The 20,795-nt window shown below is 41.7% G+C and overlaps 1 protein-coding gene across 3 annotated transcripts in view; it reads left to right on the forward strand.

Annotated features, from left to right (window-relative positions):
- The window catches only part of AJAP1 (adherens junctions associated protein 1), a 446,974-nt gene that overhangs the window by 395,793 nt on the left and 30,386 nt on the right, over positions 1 to 20,795 (forward strand). The window contains exon 5 of one of the 3 annotated variants that reach the window (XM_077250316.1): positions 9,323 to 9,486. The exons of 1 other annotated variant lie outside the window; for it this stretch is intronic. In XM_077250316.1, coding sequence (XP_077106431.1) covers positions 9,323 to 9,380 — 58 coding nt within the window. In that variant the 3' untranslated portion in view covers positions 9,381 to 9,486. The remainder of the gene's footprint in view (positions 1 to 9,322; positions 9,487 to 20,795) is intronic. One more of the 3 variants, XM_077250315.1, reaches the window with a different exon arrangement.

Raw genomic sequence — 20,795 nt, forward strand, 5'->3', positions numbered from 1 at the left:
CATATGCCCCACATTGAAGAAAGCCTAATGTTCAACTGATTGTCATAATACATATTGAACGGGTTTTGGAATCTTGTATTACTGCCAAGCAAAGCTGCCAACTTCCTCACTATGACTACCTGAATGACTACAACACTTGGGCAAGTGGGTCATCAGAAACAGTCTTCCAGGGAAGTTCAAAACTTGTTTATATATGTCATGCTCTCATGAATATCACAAGTAATCATTGTGGAAGTGACAAATGCTTAGTGCAAATTTACGCCTCAAAAATTAGTTATCGTTCAGCCCAACTAATAAATGACATGACAAAATAAGATGAGTGTCTTTAAGAGCTAACCAACTTTTAAAAAGTTAAAAAAAATATTTATGCACACCTTACTGCTTACCTCTCCGGTCCCTCCACTTTTCACCATCCCTTGTCCGGTCTTTGGCACATCTTATCACCATCATCAAGCTCTTGATCCCCAAGTCTCTTCATGCAAGCCCAGAACTGATGAGGCCCAGGACTTTCCCACACAAGGTCCTGGAGCACATTGTAATGCCATGATGTTGCAGCCTTGTGCATGCTTATTCGTGGAGCATTCCTGTGCCTCAACAGGGACAAAAGTCCAGGTCTATTGTGAAAAGGCACAGAGATTCAGCACTCTATGGCAGTGATAATTAGATGCACTGAGGACTGGACAAGGGTTGGCGAAGAGCGGAGGGGCCGAAGAGTTGAGCGATAAGGTGAGCATAAGTATTTTTTTTGTTTTCATCATCTTACATTTATCATGCTTTGGGGTCCAAAGAGACCCCAGAGCATAATGAGGGATATTCAATTCATGGAGTTTAACTACACTGTATATCAAATTTCCCGGGAAAGTCCGAGTGATTTGCTGAATTCAAATTTTGTTAGATCCGCTCATATCACAATAATATGTTCTGTGTCATGATCTCTGCAGGCAGAGATCATAGCAAGCCTATAGAGGGACAAGCTCTCGGAAGATGGAACTATACTGACCATGAACTAAGCCTGCCGCGCAACTAGAAATAGCCAGGTAGCATTTCCTATTTATCGCTAGATGCCCAGCTCTGGCCTAAGACCTAAATAGCTAGCAGAGGGAAATATAAGACCTGGCTCACCTCTAGAGAAATATTCCAAAGAAGACAGTAGCCCCCCACATATAATGACGGTGAGTTCAGATGAAACAACAAACGCAGCAGGAAAATAGTCTTAGCAAATTTGAGGTCCGCTTACTAGATAGCAGAAGACAGATAGTATACTTTCATGGTCAGCAGAAAAACACTAACAAAACACCATCCAGAGATTACCTTAAACTCTGGCATTAACTCATAACGCCAGAGTAGCAATCCCTGATCAACGAGAGCTTTCCAGACACAGTAACAAAACTTCAGCTGTGAACTGGAACAAATAGGCAAAACAAAACATGGACAAAAGTCCAACTTATCTAGTAGTTGTCTAGAAGCAGGAACAAGCACTGAGAGGCATCAGATAACATTGTTGACCGGCAAGAAACCACCAGAGAAATGAGCTTAAATAGCGACACCCACTACTGATGGAACCAGGTGAAACAGGAAAGAGGATGACAAGTCCAATTCCACAAGCGGCCACCGGGGGAGCCCAGAATCCAAATTCACAACAGTACCCCCCCCTCAAGGAGGGGGCACCGAACCCTCACCAGATCCACCAGGGCGACCAGGATGAGCCCTATGGAAGGCACGAACAAGATCAGAAGCATGAACATCAGATGCATTGACCCAAGAATTATCCTCCTGGCCGTAACCCTTCCAGTTGACCAGATACTGGAGTTTCCGTCTGGAAACACGAGAGTCCAAAATTTTCTCCACAACGTACTCCAACTCACCCTCAACCAACACCGGAGCAGGAGGCTCAACTGAAGGTACAACAGGTACCTCATACCTGCGCAATAACGACCGATGAAAAACGTTATGAATGGAAAAGGACGCAGGGAGGTCCAAACGGAAAGAAACAGGATTAAGAATCTCCAATATTCTATAAGGGCCGATGAACCGAGGTTTAAACTTAGGAGAAGAGACCCTCATAGGGACAAAACGAGAAGACAACCACACTAAATCTCCAACACAAAGCCGAGAACCAACACGACGATGACGGTTGGCAAAACGCTGAGTCTTCTCCTGGGACAACTTCAAATTGTCCATAACCTGCCCCCAGATGTGATGCAATCTCTCCACCACCGCATCCACTCCAGGACAATCCGAGGATTCCACCTGACCGGAGGAAAATCGAGGGTGAAACCCCGAATTACAGAAAAACGGGGACACCAAGGTGGAAGAACTGGCCCGATTATTGAGGGCGAACTCTGCCAATGGCAAAAAAGCAACCCAATCATCCTGGTCAGCAGAGACAAAACACCTCAGATATGTCTCAAGGGTCTGATTAGTCCGCTCGGTCTGGCCATTAGTCTGAGGGTGAAAAGCAGACGAAAAAGACAAATCTATGCCCATCCTAGCACAGAATGCCCGCCAAAATCTAGACACAAATTGGGTACCTCTGTCAGAAACAATATTCTCAGGAATACCGTGCAATCGGACAACATTCTGAAAAAACAGAGGAACCAACTCAGAAGAAGAAGGCAACTTGGGCAGAGGAACCAAATGGACCATTTTAGAGAAACGGTCACAGACCACCCAGATGACAGACATCTTCTGGGAAACAGGCAGATCTGAAATAAAATCCATCGAGATGTGTGTCCAAGGCCTCTTAGGAATAGACAAGGGCAACAGCAGTCCGCTAGCCCGAGAACTACAAGACTTGGCCCGAGCACAAACGTCACATGACTGCACAAAGACTCGCACATCTCGTGACAGGGAAGGCCACCAGAAGGATCTTGCCACCAAATCCCTGGTACCAAAAATTCCGGGATGACCTGCCAATGCAGAAGAATGTACCTCAGAGATGACTCTGCTGGTCCAATCATCCGGAACAAACAGTCTATCAGGCGGACAACGATCCGGTCTATCCGCCTGAAACTCTTGCAAGGACCGCCGCAGATCAGGAGAAACGGCCGACAAAATTACTCCCTCCCTAAGGATACCTGTGGGTTCAGAATTACCAGGAGAGTCCGGGTCAAAACTCCTAGAAAGGGCATCTGCCTTAACATTCTTAGAACCCGGTAGATATGACACCACAAAATTAAAGCGAGAAAAAAATAAAGACCAGCGCGCCTGTCTAGGATTCAGGCGTCTGGCAGTCTCAAGATAAATCAAATTTTTGTGGTCAGTCAATACCACCACCTGATGCCTAGCCCCCTCGAGCCAATGGCGCCACTCCTCAAACGCCCACTTCATGGCCAAAAGCTCCCGATTCCCAACATCATAATTCCGCTCTGCGGGCGAAAATTTGCGAGAAAAGAAGGCACAAGGCCTAATGACGGAGCAGTCGGAACCTTTCTGCGACAACACTGCCCCAGCTCCGATCTCCGAAGCGTCAACCTCAACCTGAAAAGGCAGATTCACATCAGGCTGACGCAACACAGGGGCAGAGGCAAAACGGCGCTTAAGCTCCTGAAAGGCCTCCACAGCATGAGGGGACCAATTAGCAACATCAGCGCCTTGTCTGGTCAAATCAGTCAGTGGTTTAACGACATCCGAAAAACCAGCAATAAATCGGCGGTAAAAGTTGGCAAAGCCCAAAAATCTCTAAAGACCCTTAAGAGAGGAGGGCTGAGTCCAGTCACAAATAGCTTGCACCTTGACGGGATCCATCTCAATGGAAGAGGGAGAAAAAATATACCCCAAAAAGGAAATTTTCTGGACCCCAAAAACGCACTTAGACCCCTTCACACATAAAGAATTAGACCGCAGAACCTGAAAAACTCTCCTGACCTGCTGGACATGAGAGTCCCAGTCATCAGAAAAAATCAGAATATCATCCAGATATATTATCATAAATTTATCCAGAAAATCGCGGAAAATATCATGCATAAAAGACTGGAAAACTGAAGGGGCATTAGAAAGACCAAAAGGCATGACCAAATACTCAAAGTGGCCCTCGGGCGTATTAAATGCGGTCTTCCACTCATCCCCCTGCCTGATCCGCACCAAATTATACGCCCCACGAAGATCAATTTTAGAGAACCACTTAGCACCCTCTATACGAGCAAACAAATCAGTAAGCAATGGCAATGGGTATTGATACTTAACAGTGATCTTATTCAGAAGCCGATAATCAATACATGGTCTCAAAGAGCCGTCTTTTTTTGAGACAAAGAAAAACCCAGCTCCCAAGGGAGAAGAAGATGGACGAATATGTCCCTTTTCCAAAGACTCCTTTATATATTCCCGCATAGCAGCATGTTCCGGCACAGACAAATTAAACAAACGACCCTTTGGATATTTACAACCCGGTATCAAATCTATGGCACAATCGCACTCACGGTGCGGAGGTAACGACCCAAGCTTGGGTTCGTCAAAGACGTCTTGATAATCAGAGAGGAACTCAGGGACTTCAGAGGGAATGGACGACGAAATAGAAACCAAAGGTACGTCCCCATGAATACCCTTACATCCCCAGCTCAACACAGACATTGCTCTCCAGTCCAAGACTGGGTTGTGAGACTGCAACCATGGCAATCCCAGTACCAAATCGTCATGTAAATTATACAGCACCAGGAAACGAATAATCTCCTGGTGATCCGGATTGATACGCATGGTTACTTGTGTCCAGTATTGTGGTTTATTATTAGCCAATGGGGTGGAGTCAATCCCCTTCAGAGGAATAAGAGTCTCCAAAGGCTCTAAATCAAAACCACAACGATTGGCAAAGGACCAATCCATAAGACTCAGAGCGGCGCCAGAGTCAACATAGGCGTCCGTGACAATGGATGACAAAGAGCAAATCAGGGTTACAGACAAAATAAACTTAGACTGAATGGTGCCAATGGAAACAGACTTATCAAGCTTCTTTGTACGCCTAGAGCATGCTGATATAACATGAGTAGAATCCCCACAATAGAAACACAATCCATTCTTCCGTCTAAAATTCTGTCGCTCGCTCCTGGACAGAATTCTATCACACTGCATACTTTCTGGCGTCTTTTCCATAGACACCGCCAGATGGTGCACCGGTTTGCGCTCCCGCAGACGCCTATCAATCTGAATAGCCATTGTCATGGACTCATTCAGACCTGCAGGCACAGGGAACCCCACCATAACATCCCTAACGGCATCCACATCGCGTAACGCAGGATCCCCTGCTGGCAATGAGAAGGCCCAATCTTGAGGGTCACCCCTGAGCAAGGAAATCACAATCCTAACCTGCTGAGCAGGGTCTCCAGCTGAACGAGACTTCAGGGACAAATAAAGCTTACAATTATTTCGGAAATTCTGGAAGCTAGCTCTATTCCCTGTGAAGAACTCCGGCAAAGGAATTCTCGGCTCAGATACCGGAGCATGTACCACAAAATCTTGTAAATTTTGTACTTTCGTGATGAGATTATTCAAACCCGCAGTTACACTCTGGAGATCCATTATTGTCAGGTGCACACAGAGCCATACAGAGATTAGGAGGAGAGAGAGAAAAAAGACTGCAGCAAGGCAGACTGGAGGAAAAAAAAAAAAAAAAAAAAAAAAAATTCCAGCAGACTTCTTATAACTCTCCTTTCTCAACCTGGGTCTTTAACACTTTAACGGCCGGTCAAACTGTCATGATCTCTGCAGGCAGAGATCATAGCAAGCCTATAGAGGGACAAGCTCTCGGAAGATGGAACTATACTGACCATGAACTAAGCCTGCCGCGCAACTAGAAATAGCCAGGTAGCATTTCCTATTTATCGCTAGATGCCCAGCTCTGGCCTAAGACCTAAATAGCTAGCAGAGGGAAATATAAGACCTGGCTCACCTCTAGAGAAATATTCCAAAGAAGACAGTAGCCCCCCACATATAATGACGGTGAGTTCAGATGAAACAACAAACGCAGCAGGAAAATAGTCTTAGCAAATTTGAGGTCCGCTTACTAGATAGCAGAAGACAGATAGTATACTTTCATGGTCAGCAGAAAAACACTAACAAAACACCATCCAGAGATTACCTTAAACTCTGGCATTAACTCATAACGCCAGAGTAGCAATCCCTGATCAACGAGAGCTTTCCAGACACAGTAACAAAACTTCAGCTGTGAACTGGAACAAATAGGCAAAACAAAACATGGACAAAAGTCCAACTTATCTAGTAGTTGTCTAGAAGCAGGAACAAGCACTGAGAGGCATCAGATAACATTGTTGACCGGCAAGAAACCACCAGAGAAATGAGCTTAAATAGCGACACCCACTACTGATGGAACCAGGTGAAACAGGAAAGAGGATGACAAGTCCAATTCCACAAGCGGCCACCGGGGGAGCCCAGAATCCAAATTCACAACAGTTCTGGGTATCAGAATTTTCATGACCATGATAATTGATTTTTATAAAAGGTTTCATGATCATTTAAAGAGGACCTGTCACAAGGTCAAACGTTGCTTAATATTTTTCTCTTATGTTATTCCTTCTGCTCCCCTGATTTTTTTTTTGTCAGTGATATGGACCTTTTTATTTATGGCCTTTACCAAAAGGGCATTGCTCATGGGGTTATTATACAGAGCAGCCTAATAACATGGTCCCAGAAAATGCTATCTGCAACGACCCCTTGGAAAAGACCATAAAGTTAGCACTAAATAAAAAAAAAATCTGGATCCGTAATATAAATTATAAAAAAAACAGTATATTCAGGGGAGCAGCAAGAATGAAATAAGAGGCACTTTTTAGATTGTGACCGGCCCTCTTTAAGTCTTTCAACCTTATAAAATGTTGAGGTGCAATATTCCAGATTTTACAGCAATGGTAATGGTTTTCCTTTGAAGCCTTGCAGAATAAATTGGCTGCCTATAAAACAACATATTATTATACAAAAATATTTCTACTCTAAGGGAGGTTTGCTCCACTCTTTTTGTTCAGAATTTAATGTTCAAAATCTTTATTTGCCTCTTATATGCTATTTTGCATTGAAATATATTTCAAATTCAATAAACTTGCTTGACATGTGTTTGTACATTTCTCTCGTGTTCATTTTAGCATAAAGTGACAGCAAATAATTTTTTGAACAAGTTAGAAAAAAAAGAAAGTAATTTCTGTTATGGCAAGTTTTATTAAAATTCCAGGAGTGTAAAAAAGAAAATCAGCAGCCTCAGTTACAATTACATTTTAATGAAGTCAGTCAGTTGAAGGTGGCAGAAATACATTTCATTAGACCAAGTATTCAAATGATGAAATGCTAAAATACTTTATTATCAAATATATAATTAAATCCTCAGCATAATCAATGCAATTAACATTTTTTAAATAGATACATATGTAGTATCAATATAGTGTAACATGTTCTGGGAATAATCAAAATCGGACTGACCAACCAGAGTAAGCAACGTTCCTCCAAAAGTCCCAGATTCTAAAGCAATAATGGGCTTTCAAGAATGACAAATGTGGAGCCATTTACCTGCCATTATGGTGTATTTCTTATGGGTTTCTTTTCAATAATAACTTTATATACCTGAATGTGTAAGTTAATGAGTTTACTAATTACATCTCGACCTTCTAGAAATTTAATGTCTTTGATGAGCCATAGACATTGGATTATCAGCTTGTTATTACCTTATGTCAACTATTCATTTATAGTTGCTACAAGGAAAATTCATAGGCAGATGCAATTTTCTCTTTTGATATCCTCCATGTGGGTGACGTTAAAGAAGCAGTGATCCACTAGGGGTGGAATTAGATTGGCCATCCCACTGTTATTAAATGACTGCCGATTGGCTACATGAAAGCACATCAGCAGTCATTTAGCAGCTTGTTCAGACGAACAAGATCATTCTGTGTGCATAGACTGCCATTGTTCTCGCCAGCACAATGTACTGTTTACACAGGACAATGGACTGCCGAAAATGAGCAACAAGCTTAACAATTTTTTCACCAGCTGAGCAAATATTTTGCTCTTCTATCTGGTAATTGGTAGCCTGTTTGACTAAGTAGGTGCAATTTGCACCTTGTGTAAATGAACCAAGAGAATCAGAAACCCATTAGTAATTGAAAAAGAGTTTAAAATGCAGCCTAAATTTTGGGGAGAAAAAAAGAAAAAAATGTTTAAAATAAAATGGTGGTGCATCTTTTAGTCCCATTTTACAGTAGCTTACCGGGGGAATCAGTGGTGGTAGAACGGGGTCACAGGAGGCATAGTTGTTGCCCAATATCTTAATCTGAGCATGCACAGCCTCCAGCGGCAATTTTCTCAAAGCTCATCGCAGGGAAATCAGCGGGGAGTAGGACTCTGCTCAGCTCCGACATCTTAGGATAACTCAGGGCTTACAGCCTCACAGAGCCGGGACAACCCCCATCTTCCAAGCCCAGGACCTGCAGCCTTGGCCCACTCCTGTTGCCAGCTTCCTGAAGCAGTGATCCTTCCTCCTGTGACCCTGTTCTACCACAGCGGTTACCCCTCAACAAGTAAGCTACATTCAGATTATAAGACGCACCCCCTTCCTCCCAAAGTTGGGGGGAAAAGTGAGCATTATAATCAGAAAAATACAGTATATGAATTACATACTTACAGCCACATTCTGACTAGATGTGTCTAGCCTCGCTCAATACACTTGCATTGAGCGAGGCAGGGTACGTCTAGTTGGCACGTGACCGTATGAATGCAAATCGCATACTTGTGGTCACGCACCTGCCGCTCCTGTAGAATTCTCACAATGAACAGTATGCGCGATCTGAGGGTTCACAAGTTTGCAGCAGTCACACAGAGTGACTGTAGAATTGTAGCCTAAGGCCGGTCACCTTTATCTATCCAGTGATTTATGGTACATGGTGTATTCTTTATGCACTCCAGAAAATCTACTGAAACATATTGCTCATGTCCTATCTGCTGTACAAAGATATCCCCTCCACAAAACACTGTAAACACTTATTTTAGCTAGGCCACACGGAAGTACTTGGAAGCATAAAACTGAATAGCCATGGTGTCTGAAAGCAAAATATATTGAATTTGTAGGCAGTAGCTTATTGGATATGCCATAAATGGACAAACTAGTTGTCTCCATTGTGAGCAAGCAACAAGTTCCTAATAGGTATAATTTTTCTGTAGTTCTCATGAAAATTAAAAGTATTTGCCAACAATTCTCCATTATTATATATATATATATATAAATGAGAGGCCAACTTTCCAGTAAAGCATTTGTTTAGAGCATGTGTCTTTTAATTAGCAATTTTTTTGCAGCAGGCCTGACCAGGCTTGCTTGTTGTGTGTTACGTACCAGCACGCGCAAGCCCTTTTTTCTGCTCGCTGCAGACCTACTTCTTCTGATCGGCATCTAATTCCTGTGGCCTTTGTGTCTGAGAAATGGTTTGAAATCTCCTGCTGACTGGCTGAAGTCTGTTTTTCTTCCTGAGGGCAGGGCAGACGCCATGTTTCTAAATACTGGTACGTACCGCTTTACAAAAAAACATAAGGTTTACGATTAATGCAAGTCAAATATTCTAACATTTTACAATTATAAATATTTGTGCATTTCATGTGTATCTGATTTCTAATTAGAGTGAAGGGTATTTTTGAGGGGGCTAAACCAATATCAAATTCTTACAAAATATACAATTTTGCTTTAACTTTGCTTGTTTTCAGAATTGTTGCATAATTTGTCAATTGGAAAACAAAAAATGTACTACAATAAATGTTTCTACCAGTAAATACCATTTTAGAACATTGGTGTCAATATTATAGTATGGCTCATATACAAATGTTTTCTTAACAGCACTCCATGTGGTCAGATGTGGTACTGATGTCAGTGTGATTTGTCATTTGGTTTATGAGCTATAAAAATTAATTAAATTAACTAATTCATTTTATAAGGATATTGGTTTGGCTAAAAACATTGCTAAATTTATTACCTCATAGTGATAGAATCTATTTACTGAACGTAACTTAGAAAATGTTAAATTGTCATTTAAATATTTTTTCTTGTGTATAGTTTTAGCTCAACAAATAGGTTATGTTTTGTTTTTGTTGTTTTCCTTTGTGTGCTATTCCATGAAAATTATAATGTTAAGCATAGACTATGTGTTATAATGTAGCTCTGCCCCTGATGAAAAGAAACATAGTATTGACATTAGTAAGAAAGCGAAATCATAATAATTATTTGTATTTCTTTAATCATAAATATAATCTTTGCACTTTTCAATAAGCTAACCGTTTCGCTCTTCGAAAGGCAGACATTTTGATGTTCTATATTCAAATGTAGGTTGAGACTCTAAGAGGTTTTCTGCCTTTTTCTTTAAATCAGCACATGACCTGAATGTGCTCTAAAAAATGCAAATTGCACGTACTTAGTCATGGATCTACTCCTCCATTTTGTTGTCCAACTTTCCTGCCCCAATGGTTCAGCTAAAAAACAATCCATTTTGGCCCTGAAAGAAAAAATTGTGAGCTTACAACGTTTCAATGGCATTGATGCTTGAATCCATCTTATACCATAGTTGCGAAATCCCACTTTTGAAGATCAGCAATCTTGAAGAAAACGAAAAAAAAATGGCACTTCCTCTGGTGGAATAATAAATATTTATTTTGGATACATTAACCCCTTCTTGACTGGGCTATTTTCCTTTTTTTCGTTTTCCTTTTTTTCTTCTCTTCTTCCAAGAGCCATATTTTTTTTTTATTTTTCTGTCCATATGACCGAGTTGTACTTTTGAAGGACATTATTCATTTTATCATGTGATGTACTGGAAAGTGGGAAAAAAAATCCTAATACGTTGAAAAAAGAAAAACTTTATACTATATGGATTTTTTTTAATGTGTGTAAAATAAAGATTTATTATTTTACCATTCGAACTGCCAATTTTTCTCACTTTTCTTCATTTTGGCGCTTAATTTCACAATTACACTGTTAGACCTAATAAATAGGATTGTTCTCTAATAGGACAACCCCTTCTAAATATGAATGTTTGACCCCATTAAAATAAAAAGAATTATACTCACCTCCTATGCTGTTCCAGCAATCTTAGCATTCACATGAGGTTCTTTCTTCATGTGAGCCCTGAACACAATCATCACCAGCTTCACTGTCCCTGCCTTCGAGCGAATAAGTATTCCTGAGGAAGTGAGAGCTGATTGGGTGGGCTCTTCTTGTAGTAATGATATACAGGGTGGGCCATTTATATGGATGCACCCAAATAAAATGGGAATGGTTGGTGATATCAACTTCCTGTTTGTGGCACATTAGTATATGGGAGGGGAAAACTTTTCAAGATGGGTGGTGACCATGGCGGCCATTTTGAAGTCGGCCATTTTGGATCAACTGTATTTTTTCCAATGGGAAGAGGGTCATGTGACACATCAAACGTATTGAGAATTTCACAAGAAAAACAATGGTGTGCTTGGTTTTAACATAACTGTTCTTTCATCAGTTATTTGCAAGTTAATGACCACTTATAAAATGTGTTAAAAGTGCTGCCCATTGTGTTGGATTGTCAATACAACCCTCTTCACCCACTCTTGACACACTGATAGCAACATCGCAGAAGAAATGCTAGCACAGACTTCCAGTATCCATTGTTTCAGATGCTGCACATCTTGTATCTTCACAACATAGACAGTTGCCTTCAGATGACCCCCAAAGATAAAAGTCTAAGGGGGTCAGATGGGGAGCCCTTGGTTGCCATTCAACTGGGCCACAATGACCAATCCATATTACAGGAAACTGTTCATGTAGGAATGCTCGGACCAGACACCCATAATGTGGTGGTGCACCATCTTGCTGGAAAAATTCAGGGAACATGCCTTCAGTGCATAAAGAGGGCAGCACATCATGATGGTCACTGTGGGCCAGTTGAATGGCCACCAAAGTCTCCCGATCTGACCCCCTTAGACTTTTATCTTTGGGGTCATCTGAAGGCAACTGTCTATGCTGTGAAGATACGAGATTTGCAGCATCTCAAACAACAGATACTGGAAGCCTGTGCTAGCATTTCTTCTGCGGTGTTGCTATCAGTGTGTCAAGAGTGGGAGAAGAGGGTTGCATTGACAATCCAACACACCAACACAATGAGCAGCACTTTGAACAAATTTTAGAAGTGGTCATAAACTTGTAAATAACTCATTAAAGAATAAAGTTACGTTAAATCCAAGCACACAGTTGTTTTTATTGTGAAATTTTCAATAAGTTTGATGTGTCACATGACCCTCTTCCCATTGAAAAAAGTTGGATCCAAAATGGCTGACTTCAAAATGGCCGCCATGGTCACCACCCATCTTGAAAAGTTTTCCCCCTCCCATATACTAATGTGCCACAAACAGGAAGTTAATATCGCCAACCATTCCCATTTTATTTAGGTGTATCCATATAAATGGCCCACCCTGTAGTTGTACTTTGTGCTCTAAACCAATCAGATATCTCTTTTGCCTCTCTCGTCTCCAAAATAAAGCTAACTCACTGTGAAGAGATACTACACCTGCCTCTGCCTCCCTCTCCTCCCCGTACTCTTTTCAATGTTTTATACTAGACACATTCTATGCTGATTGATAAAGCTTTCTTAACTTTTACATAGAGCCTATAAGCAAATAAACTAGGACTACAGACTGTTGGAAGGTGAAAAAGAAATCACTTGATAATATATATTGCAAAAGTTACATGATTTTAAGTGAACCAGATATGTATGTATTTTTTTTTAATTGCTGATTGATTTCCACACGTAAACCTCATGATTAACTGAACACATCAGACAATATTTTTTTGAAAATTCAAATTTCACACGGAACTCACTTTCATTGAATAGAGAAAGAAAATTTATTTTTAGCACTAGTCATAGTTAATTTATACCACAAGTGACAGAATGTAAAGTGAGTAGTAGAACATGACCTTTGAAGTGTTCTACTACAGTCTTCCTAGAAGTTGAGAGTAACCAGTTTTAGGCGCTGTGCAAGTACAAATGCGTCACATGAAAGAGAGACTAAATTTAGCTTATAACAAAGTTCTAGTGTTCAGTGCAATCTTGGAGGAGGTGATGTGACCTACATTATTACTTTACAATTTTTACTTTATTTTTTTCAATCTATCATACAGTATATATCTGCTAAAAATATGTAACCATTGTTAAAAGTACATGCAGGCTCCCCTCAGTCCTTATCAAAGCGTGCCTACACAAACAGCATAGAGATGTCACTCGTTTACCTGGAGCATTAGCACTATGCATTTTGTGTTTGAGCAATCGGTGCGTTGATCTGTTACAACTATAATTTACAACCCAATTAACAGTAACAAAAGAAGATAAACCAGTACTCTAAGTTACTTTACAGGTGGGTGCAAGCTTCAATGGCGTAGACTCAGTCCCCAATGTGACCACAGATATCTCTAGAATGGATTTGGGTGAACAAAGCCAAGTTCACATAGATCTTATGGAATTCTTGTTCCTTTTTTTCTTCCTGTTCTTCTGTTTCTTCCTCATTCGTCCTCTTCTTAGTCTTCTTCTCCCTTCTTGTTTCTCTTCTCCATCTTATTCATTTTTCATCTTCCTTCTTTTTTCTCCTTCCTCCTTTATCTTTGTTCTTCTTATCCCTTTTTCCTCCTTCTCCCTTTTTCCTTCTTCATCATCTTCTCAATGTTATATTATCTTTACTGAATTTTATATTCTAATTATGTATTAAATCAGTGTTATCTAGCAACATCACAAAATTCTGTTGAGAGAATTATGTCATATGTCAGCTCCTAGACTTTGATACATGCAGATGATGGCTGTGATATTCAGTCATCATCTGCATTTAACAGCTGTGGGTGGAGTTTTGCTATTAAATGCTGGGTGCAATCTCTGACAGCGTCATTTATAGCGTGTTGTCGGGGGACGTATCATTACATGCACCTATCGCTGCTCCCATGATGTGATCATGAGGCACCAATGGGTTGCCATGACAGCTAGGAGTCTGCTGAAGATCTCTGTGCCTGTCATAATGGTAGTCCTGTGAATGCCAGCTTTTGGCTGATGTTAATAGGACCATGATTTTTGATATATAGAGCAATACTGTGCTATTGCTGTATATAACACAAGCGATCAGCCAATCACAGGCTCAAGTCCCCTAAGGGGACCAACAAATACAGTGAAAAGTAAAAACAAGTTTTTAAAAATATAAAACTTAAAGTCAATCTAATTTTGCCCCATTATAAATATATCAATAAATAAATTAATTAAATAAATACACATATGTGGTATCATTACACCTTTAAACATCCAATCTACCAAAAGAGAAAATTAATAAACTCAACTGGTAATTGATGTAATTAGAAAAATAATCTAAATGATAGAATTACATTTTTTCTGCTGCCACAACACTGCAGGAGGATGCAATAGGAGGTAATAAACACATAGTATCTACCTCAAAATTGTCAATCAAAATCAAAATGTCAAAAATCCCTCACACAGCCCCCGTTGACCAAAAATTGAAAACGTTGTGGGCTACAAAAGCACTTTTTTTAAAAGACTTTTGTGTTTTTCTTCTTCACTGAAATAAAAACAAAACTATATATGTTTGGTATCTGTGAAATCGTACTGACCCTGATAGTGATATTAGCAGGTTGGTTTGACCAAATAGTGAACATGGTACATTAAAAAAATAAGAATTGTGGAATTGCACATTTTTCCCATTTCAGTGCATTGGGAATTTATTTCCCGTTTTCCAGTACATCACATGATATGAATAGTGTTATTCAAAAGTAAAAGTCATCCCACAAAAAACAAGCCCCCATATGGCTATGTCCGGGTAAAAATAAAATAGGAATGGCTCTCGAAAAAAGAAGAGGAAAAAACAAAAATGCAAAAATGGAAAATAGCCATGTTGGGAAGGCGTTAACTATCAAGTTACAATTTTCTGCATCAAGATCTTTACCTTTGGCGTCAGGGTTTAGTTAATGTGTGTTTCAAGTAAAAAAAATGCTACATATGGGTCTAGCGAGTGGTTTATGGAAGCAAGGGCTTCAGTCTTTAAAATTAAGTAAATTTTAGTTATAAAGCTGGTCAACCAATAATCCTAATGCGTTGTTCCAAAGGTTTGCAAAAAGGTGGATATTAATTAACCCATTTAAGGTGGGCCTTTTTTTACTAAGTACCACAAGTGTCCCATATATCATCACAGTAAAAATGAGGTATAACAGATCTAAACAAAAAACAACTCAAAGTATCATGGCATAATAAAAAAAAATATCAGTGGTAGAAACAATGTAGAAAAAGTTTTCTTAAGTAAAGACTTAGCACGTGACAATAACCGTATAAGATTAAAATATACGGTAACTTGTGAGATGTTCTTTAACCCCTTAGTGACAGAGCCAATTTGGTACTTAATGACCGAGCCAATTTTTACAATTCTGACCAGTGTCACTTTATGAGGTTATAACTCTGGAACGCTTTATCGGATCCCGCTGATTCTGAGATTGTTTTTTCGTGACATGTTGTACTTCAAGTTAGTGGTAACATTTCTTCGATATTACTTGCGATTATTTATGAAAAAAATGGAAATATGGCGAAAATTTTTAAAATTTTGCAATTTTCAAACTTTGTATTTTTATGCCCTTAAATCAGAGAGATATGTCACAAAAAATAGTTAATAAATAACATTTCTCACATGTCTACTTTACATCAGCACAATTTTGGAAACAATTTTTTTTTTGTTAGGGAGTTATAAGGGTTAAAAGTTGACCAGCAATTTCTCATTTTTACAACACCATGTTTTTTTTAGGGACCACATCACCTTTGAAGTGATTTTGAGGGGTCTATATGATAGAAAATAACCAAGTGTGACACCATTCTAAAAACTGCATCCCTCAAGCTGCTCAAAACCACATTCAAGAAGTTTATTAACCCTTTACGTACTTCACAGGAACTAAAACAATGTGGAAGAAAAAAATGAACATTTTACTTTTTTTTGCAAACATTTTACTTCAGAACCATTTTTTTTAATTTTCACAAGTGTAAAAACAGAAATTTAACCACAAATTTTGTTGTGCAATTTTTCCTGAGTACGCCGATACCCCATATGTGGAGGTAAACCACTGTTTGGGCGCACCGCAGAGCTTGGAAGTGAAGGAGCACCGTTTGACTGTTTCAATGCAGAATTGGCTGGAATTGAGATCGGACGCCATGTCGCGTTTGGAGAGCCCCTAATGTGTCTAAACAGTGAAAACCCCCCACAAGTGACACCATTTTGGAAACTAGACCCCCCAAGGAACTTATCTAGATGTGTGGTGAGCACTTTGAACCCCCAAGTGCTTCACAGAAGTTTATAACGTAGAGCCGTGAAAATAAAAAATCGCATTTGTTTTCACAAAAATGATTTTTTCGCCCACAAATTCTTATTTACACAAGGGTAACAGGAGAAATTAGACCACAAAAGTTGTTGTGCAATTTCTCCTGAGTACGTCGATACCCCATATGTGGAGGTAAACCACTGTTTGGGCGCACCGCAGAGCTTGGAAGTGAAGGAGCACCGTTTGACTTTTTCAATGCAGAATTGGCTGGAATTGAGATCGGATGCCATGTCGCGTTTGGAGAGTCCCTGATGTGCCTAAACAGTGGAAACCCCCCACAAGTGATACCATTTTGGAAACTAGACCCCCCAAGGAACTTATCTAGATGTGTGGTGAGCACTTTGAACCCCCAAGTGCTTCACAGAAGTTTATAACGTAGAGCCGTGAAAATAAAAAATCTCATTTTTTCTACAAAAATGATCTTTTTGCCCCCAAATTTTTATTTTCACAAGGGTAACAGGAGAAATTAGACCACAAAAGTTGTTGTACAATTTCTCCTGAGTACGTCGATACCCCATATATGGGGGTAAACCACTGTTTGGGCGCACCGCAGAGCTTGGAAGAGAAGGAGTGTCGTTTTACTTTTTCAATGTAGAATTGGCTGGAATTGAGATCGGACGCCATGTCACGTTTGGAGAGCCGCTGATGTGCCTAAACAGTAGAGACCCCCCACATATGACACCATTTTGGAAACTAGACCCCTTAAGGAACTTATCTAGATGTGTGGTGAGCACTTTAAACCCCCAGGTGCTTCACAGAAGTTTATAACGTAGAGCCGTGAAAATAAAAAAATCGCATTTTTTCTACAAAAATGATCTTTTTGCCTCCAAATTTTTATTTTACCAAGGGTAACAGGAGAAAATGGACCCCAGAAGCTGTTGTACAATTTGTCTTGAGTACGCCGACACCCCATATGTGGGGGTAAACCACTGTTTGGGCGCATGGCTGAGCTCGGAAGCAAAGGAGTGCCATTTGACTTTTCAATGCAAAATTGACTGGAATTGAGATCGGACGCCATATCGCGTTTGGAGAGCCCCTGATGTGCCTAAACAGCAGAAACCCCCCAAAAGTGACCCCATTTTGGAAACTAGACCCCCCATGGAACTTATCTAGATGTGTAGTGAGAACTTTGAATGCCCAAGTGCATCACAGAAGTTTATAATGCAGAGTCGTGAAAATAAAAAATATATATTTTTTAACAATAAAGATTTTTTAGCCCCCAAGTTTTTATTTTCACAAGGGTAACAAGAGAAATTGGACCCCAAAAGTTGTTGTCCAATTTGTCCTGAGTATGCTGGTACCCCATATGTGGGGGTAAACCACTGTTTGGGCGCACGGCAGAGCTCGGAAGGGAAGGAGTGCCATTTTGGAATGCAGGCTTTGATAGAATTGTCTGCGGGCGTTATGTTGCCTTTGCAGACCCCTAATGTACCTAAACAGTAGAAACCCCCAACAAGTGACCCCATTTTGGAAAATAGACCCCCCAAGGAACTTATCTAGATATGTGGTGAGAACTTTGAATGCCCAAGTGCTTCACAGAAGTTTATAATGCAGAGTAGTGAAAATAAAAAATATTTTTTTTCCCACCAAAAAGATTTTTTTAGCACCCAAATTTTTATTTTCACAAGGGTAACAAGAGAAATTGGACACCAAAAGTTGTTGTCCAATTTGTCCTGAGTATGCTGGTACCCCATATGTGGGGGTAAACCACTGTTTGGGCGCACGGCAGAGCTCGGAAGGGAAGGAGCACCATTTTGGAATGCAGACTTTGATAGAATTGTCTGCGGGCGTTATGTTGCGTTTGCAGACCACTAATGTACCTAAACAGTAGAAACCCCCAACAAGTGACCCCATTTTGGAAAATAGACCCCCAAGGAACTTATCTAGATATGTGGTGAGAACTTTGAAAGCTCAAGTGCTTCACAGAAATTTATAATGCAGAGTAGTGAAAATAAAAAAAATATATTTTTTTCCAACAAAAAAGATTTTTAGCCCCCAAGTTTTTATTTTCACAAGGGTAACAGGAGAAATTGGACCCCAAAAGTTGTTGTCCAATTTATCCCGAGTACGCTGATGCCCCATATGTGGGGGTAAACCACTGTTTGGGCGCACGGCAGAGCTCAGAAGGGAGGGAGTACCATTTGACTTTTTTAGCGCAAAATTGGCTGTCGTGTTTGGAGACCCCCTGATGTACCTAAACAGTGGAAACCCCCCAATTCTAACTCCAACCCTAACCCCAACACAGCCCTAACCCTAATCTCAACCCGATCCATAATCCTAATCACAACCCTAACGATAATCACAACCCTAACCCCAAAACAGCCCTAATCTCAACCCTAACCATAACCCTAATCAAAACCCTAAATCCAACACACCCCTAACCCTAATCCCAACCCTAACCCTAATCCCAACCCTAATCCCAAACGTAACACTAATCCCAACCCTAATCCAAACCCTAACCCTAATCCCAACTCTAACCCTAACTTTAGCCCCAACCCTAACTTTAGCCCCAACCCTAACCATAACTTTAGCCCCCGTCGTCACAAAAAAAGTTCAATGTAACCTTTTTTTTGTACGTCGCGTCCGCCATTTCCGCGGATGCGCGGCCGTAACTCTGCCCCCTCCTCCCCAGGACATAGACTGGGCAGCGGATGCGTTGAAAAACTGCATCCGCTGCCCACGTTGTGCACAATTTTCACAACGTGCGTCGGTACATCGGGCCGACGCATTGCGACCGCCCCGTACCGACACAAGTGTGAAAGAAGCCTAAGGCTACTGTCACACTAGCGTCGTACTCGGCCCATCGCAGTGTGTCGGGCCGACGTACCGAGGCTAGCGTTGTAAGCGCCGCACAACGGGTGCAGCGGATGCTGTTTTTTCAATGCATCCGCTGCCCCATTGTGAGGTGCGGGGAGGCGGGGGCGGAGTTCCGGCCACGCATACGCGGTCGGAAATGGCGGACACGTCGCACAAAAAAGTTACATGTAGTTTTTTTTGTGTCGACGGTCCGCCGAAGCACGACGCATCCGTCGCACGATGGATGCGACATGTGGCAATCCGTCGCAATGCGTCGCTAATGCAAGCCAATGGAGAAAAAACGCATCCTGCAAGCACTTTTGCAGGATGCGTTTTTTCTCCAACGACGCATTGCGACGGAAGCCAAAAAACGCTAGTGTGAAAGTAGCCTAACCCTAGCCCTAGCCCTAACCCTAAATTTAGCCCCAACCCTAACCCTAACTCTAACCCTAACTCTAACCCTAACCCTAACCCTAACTCTAACCCTAACCCTAACCCTAACTCTAACCCTAACCCTAACTCTAACCCTAACTCTAACCCTAACCCTAACCCTAACCCTAATTTTAGCCCCAACTTGTCTTCTCCTGCCGGCCGGCAGATGGCAGCAGATGGCGGGCGCACTGCGCATGCGCCCGCCATGATGAAAAAGCCGGCTGGCAGGAGAAGGCAGAAGAGGACCCAGGGACCCCGGGTGAGTATGATAGGGTCCCCGAATCCCCCTATTTCTCTGTCCTCTGATGTGCGATCACTAGTGTTGAGCGATACTTTCCGATATCGGAAAGTATCGGTATCGGAAAGTATCGGCCGATACCGTCACAGTATCGGAATCCAATCCGATACCGATACCCGATACCAATACAAGTCAATGGGACTCAAGTATCGGACGGTATTCCTGATGGTTCCCAGGGTCTGAAGGAGAGGAAACTCTCCTTCAGGCCCTGGGAACCATATAAATGTGTAAAAGAAAGAATTAAAATAAAAAATATCGCTATACTCACCTGTCCGACGCAGCCGGGACTTCAGCGAGGGAACCGGCAGCGTTGTTTGTTTAAAATTCGCGCTATTACTTGGTTACGTGAATTCCCGGCTTGTGATTGGTCAGGTCGGCCATGTTGCCGGGACGCGGACCAATCACAGCAAGCCGTGACGAAATTACGTCACGGCTTGCTGTGATTGGTCCGCGTCCCGGCAATATGGCCGCCCTGACCAATCACAAGCCGTGACGTCACGGGAGGCTGGACACGCGCTCATTTTAAAATGGGCGCGTGTCCAGCCTCCCGTGACGTCACGGCTTGTGATTGGTTGCGCCGCGATCAACCAATCACAAGCCGGGAGGCTGGACGCGCTCATTTTGAAATGGGCGCGTGTCCAGCCTCCCGTGACGTCACGGCTTGTGATTGGTTGCGCCGCGATCAACCAATCACAAGCCGGGAGGCTGGACGCGCTCATTTTGAAATGGGCGCGTGTCCAGCCTCCCGGCTTGTGATTGGTTGACCGCGACGCAACCAATCACAAGCCGTGACGTCACGGGAGGCTGGACACGCGCCCTTTTTAAAATGAGCGCGTTTCCAGCCTCCCGTGACGTCACGGCTTGTGATTGGTTAATGGCGGCCATGTTGCCGGGACGCGGACCAATCACAGCAAGCCGTGA

This window comes from Ranitomeya variabilis, chromosome 4 (assembly GCF_051348905.1).
Source record: "Ranitomeya variabilis isolate aRanVar5 chromosome 4, aRanVar5.hap1, whole genome shotgun sequence".
In the NCBI taxonomy this organism is placed as follows: Eukaryota; Metazoa; Chordata; class Amphibia; order Anura; family Dendrobatidae; genus Ranitomeya; species Ranitomeya variabilis.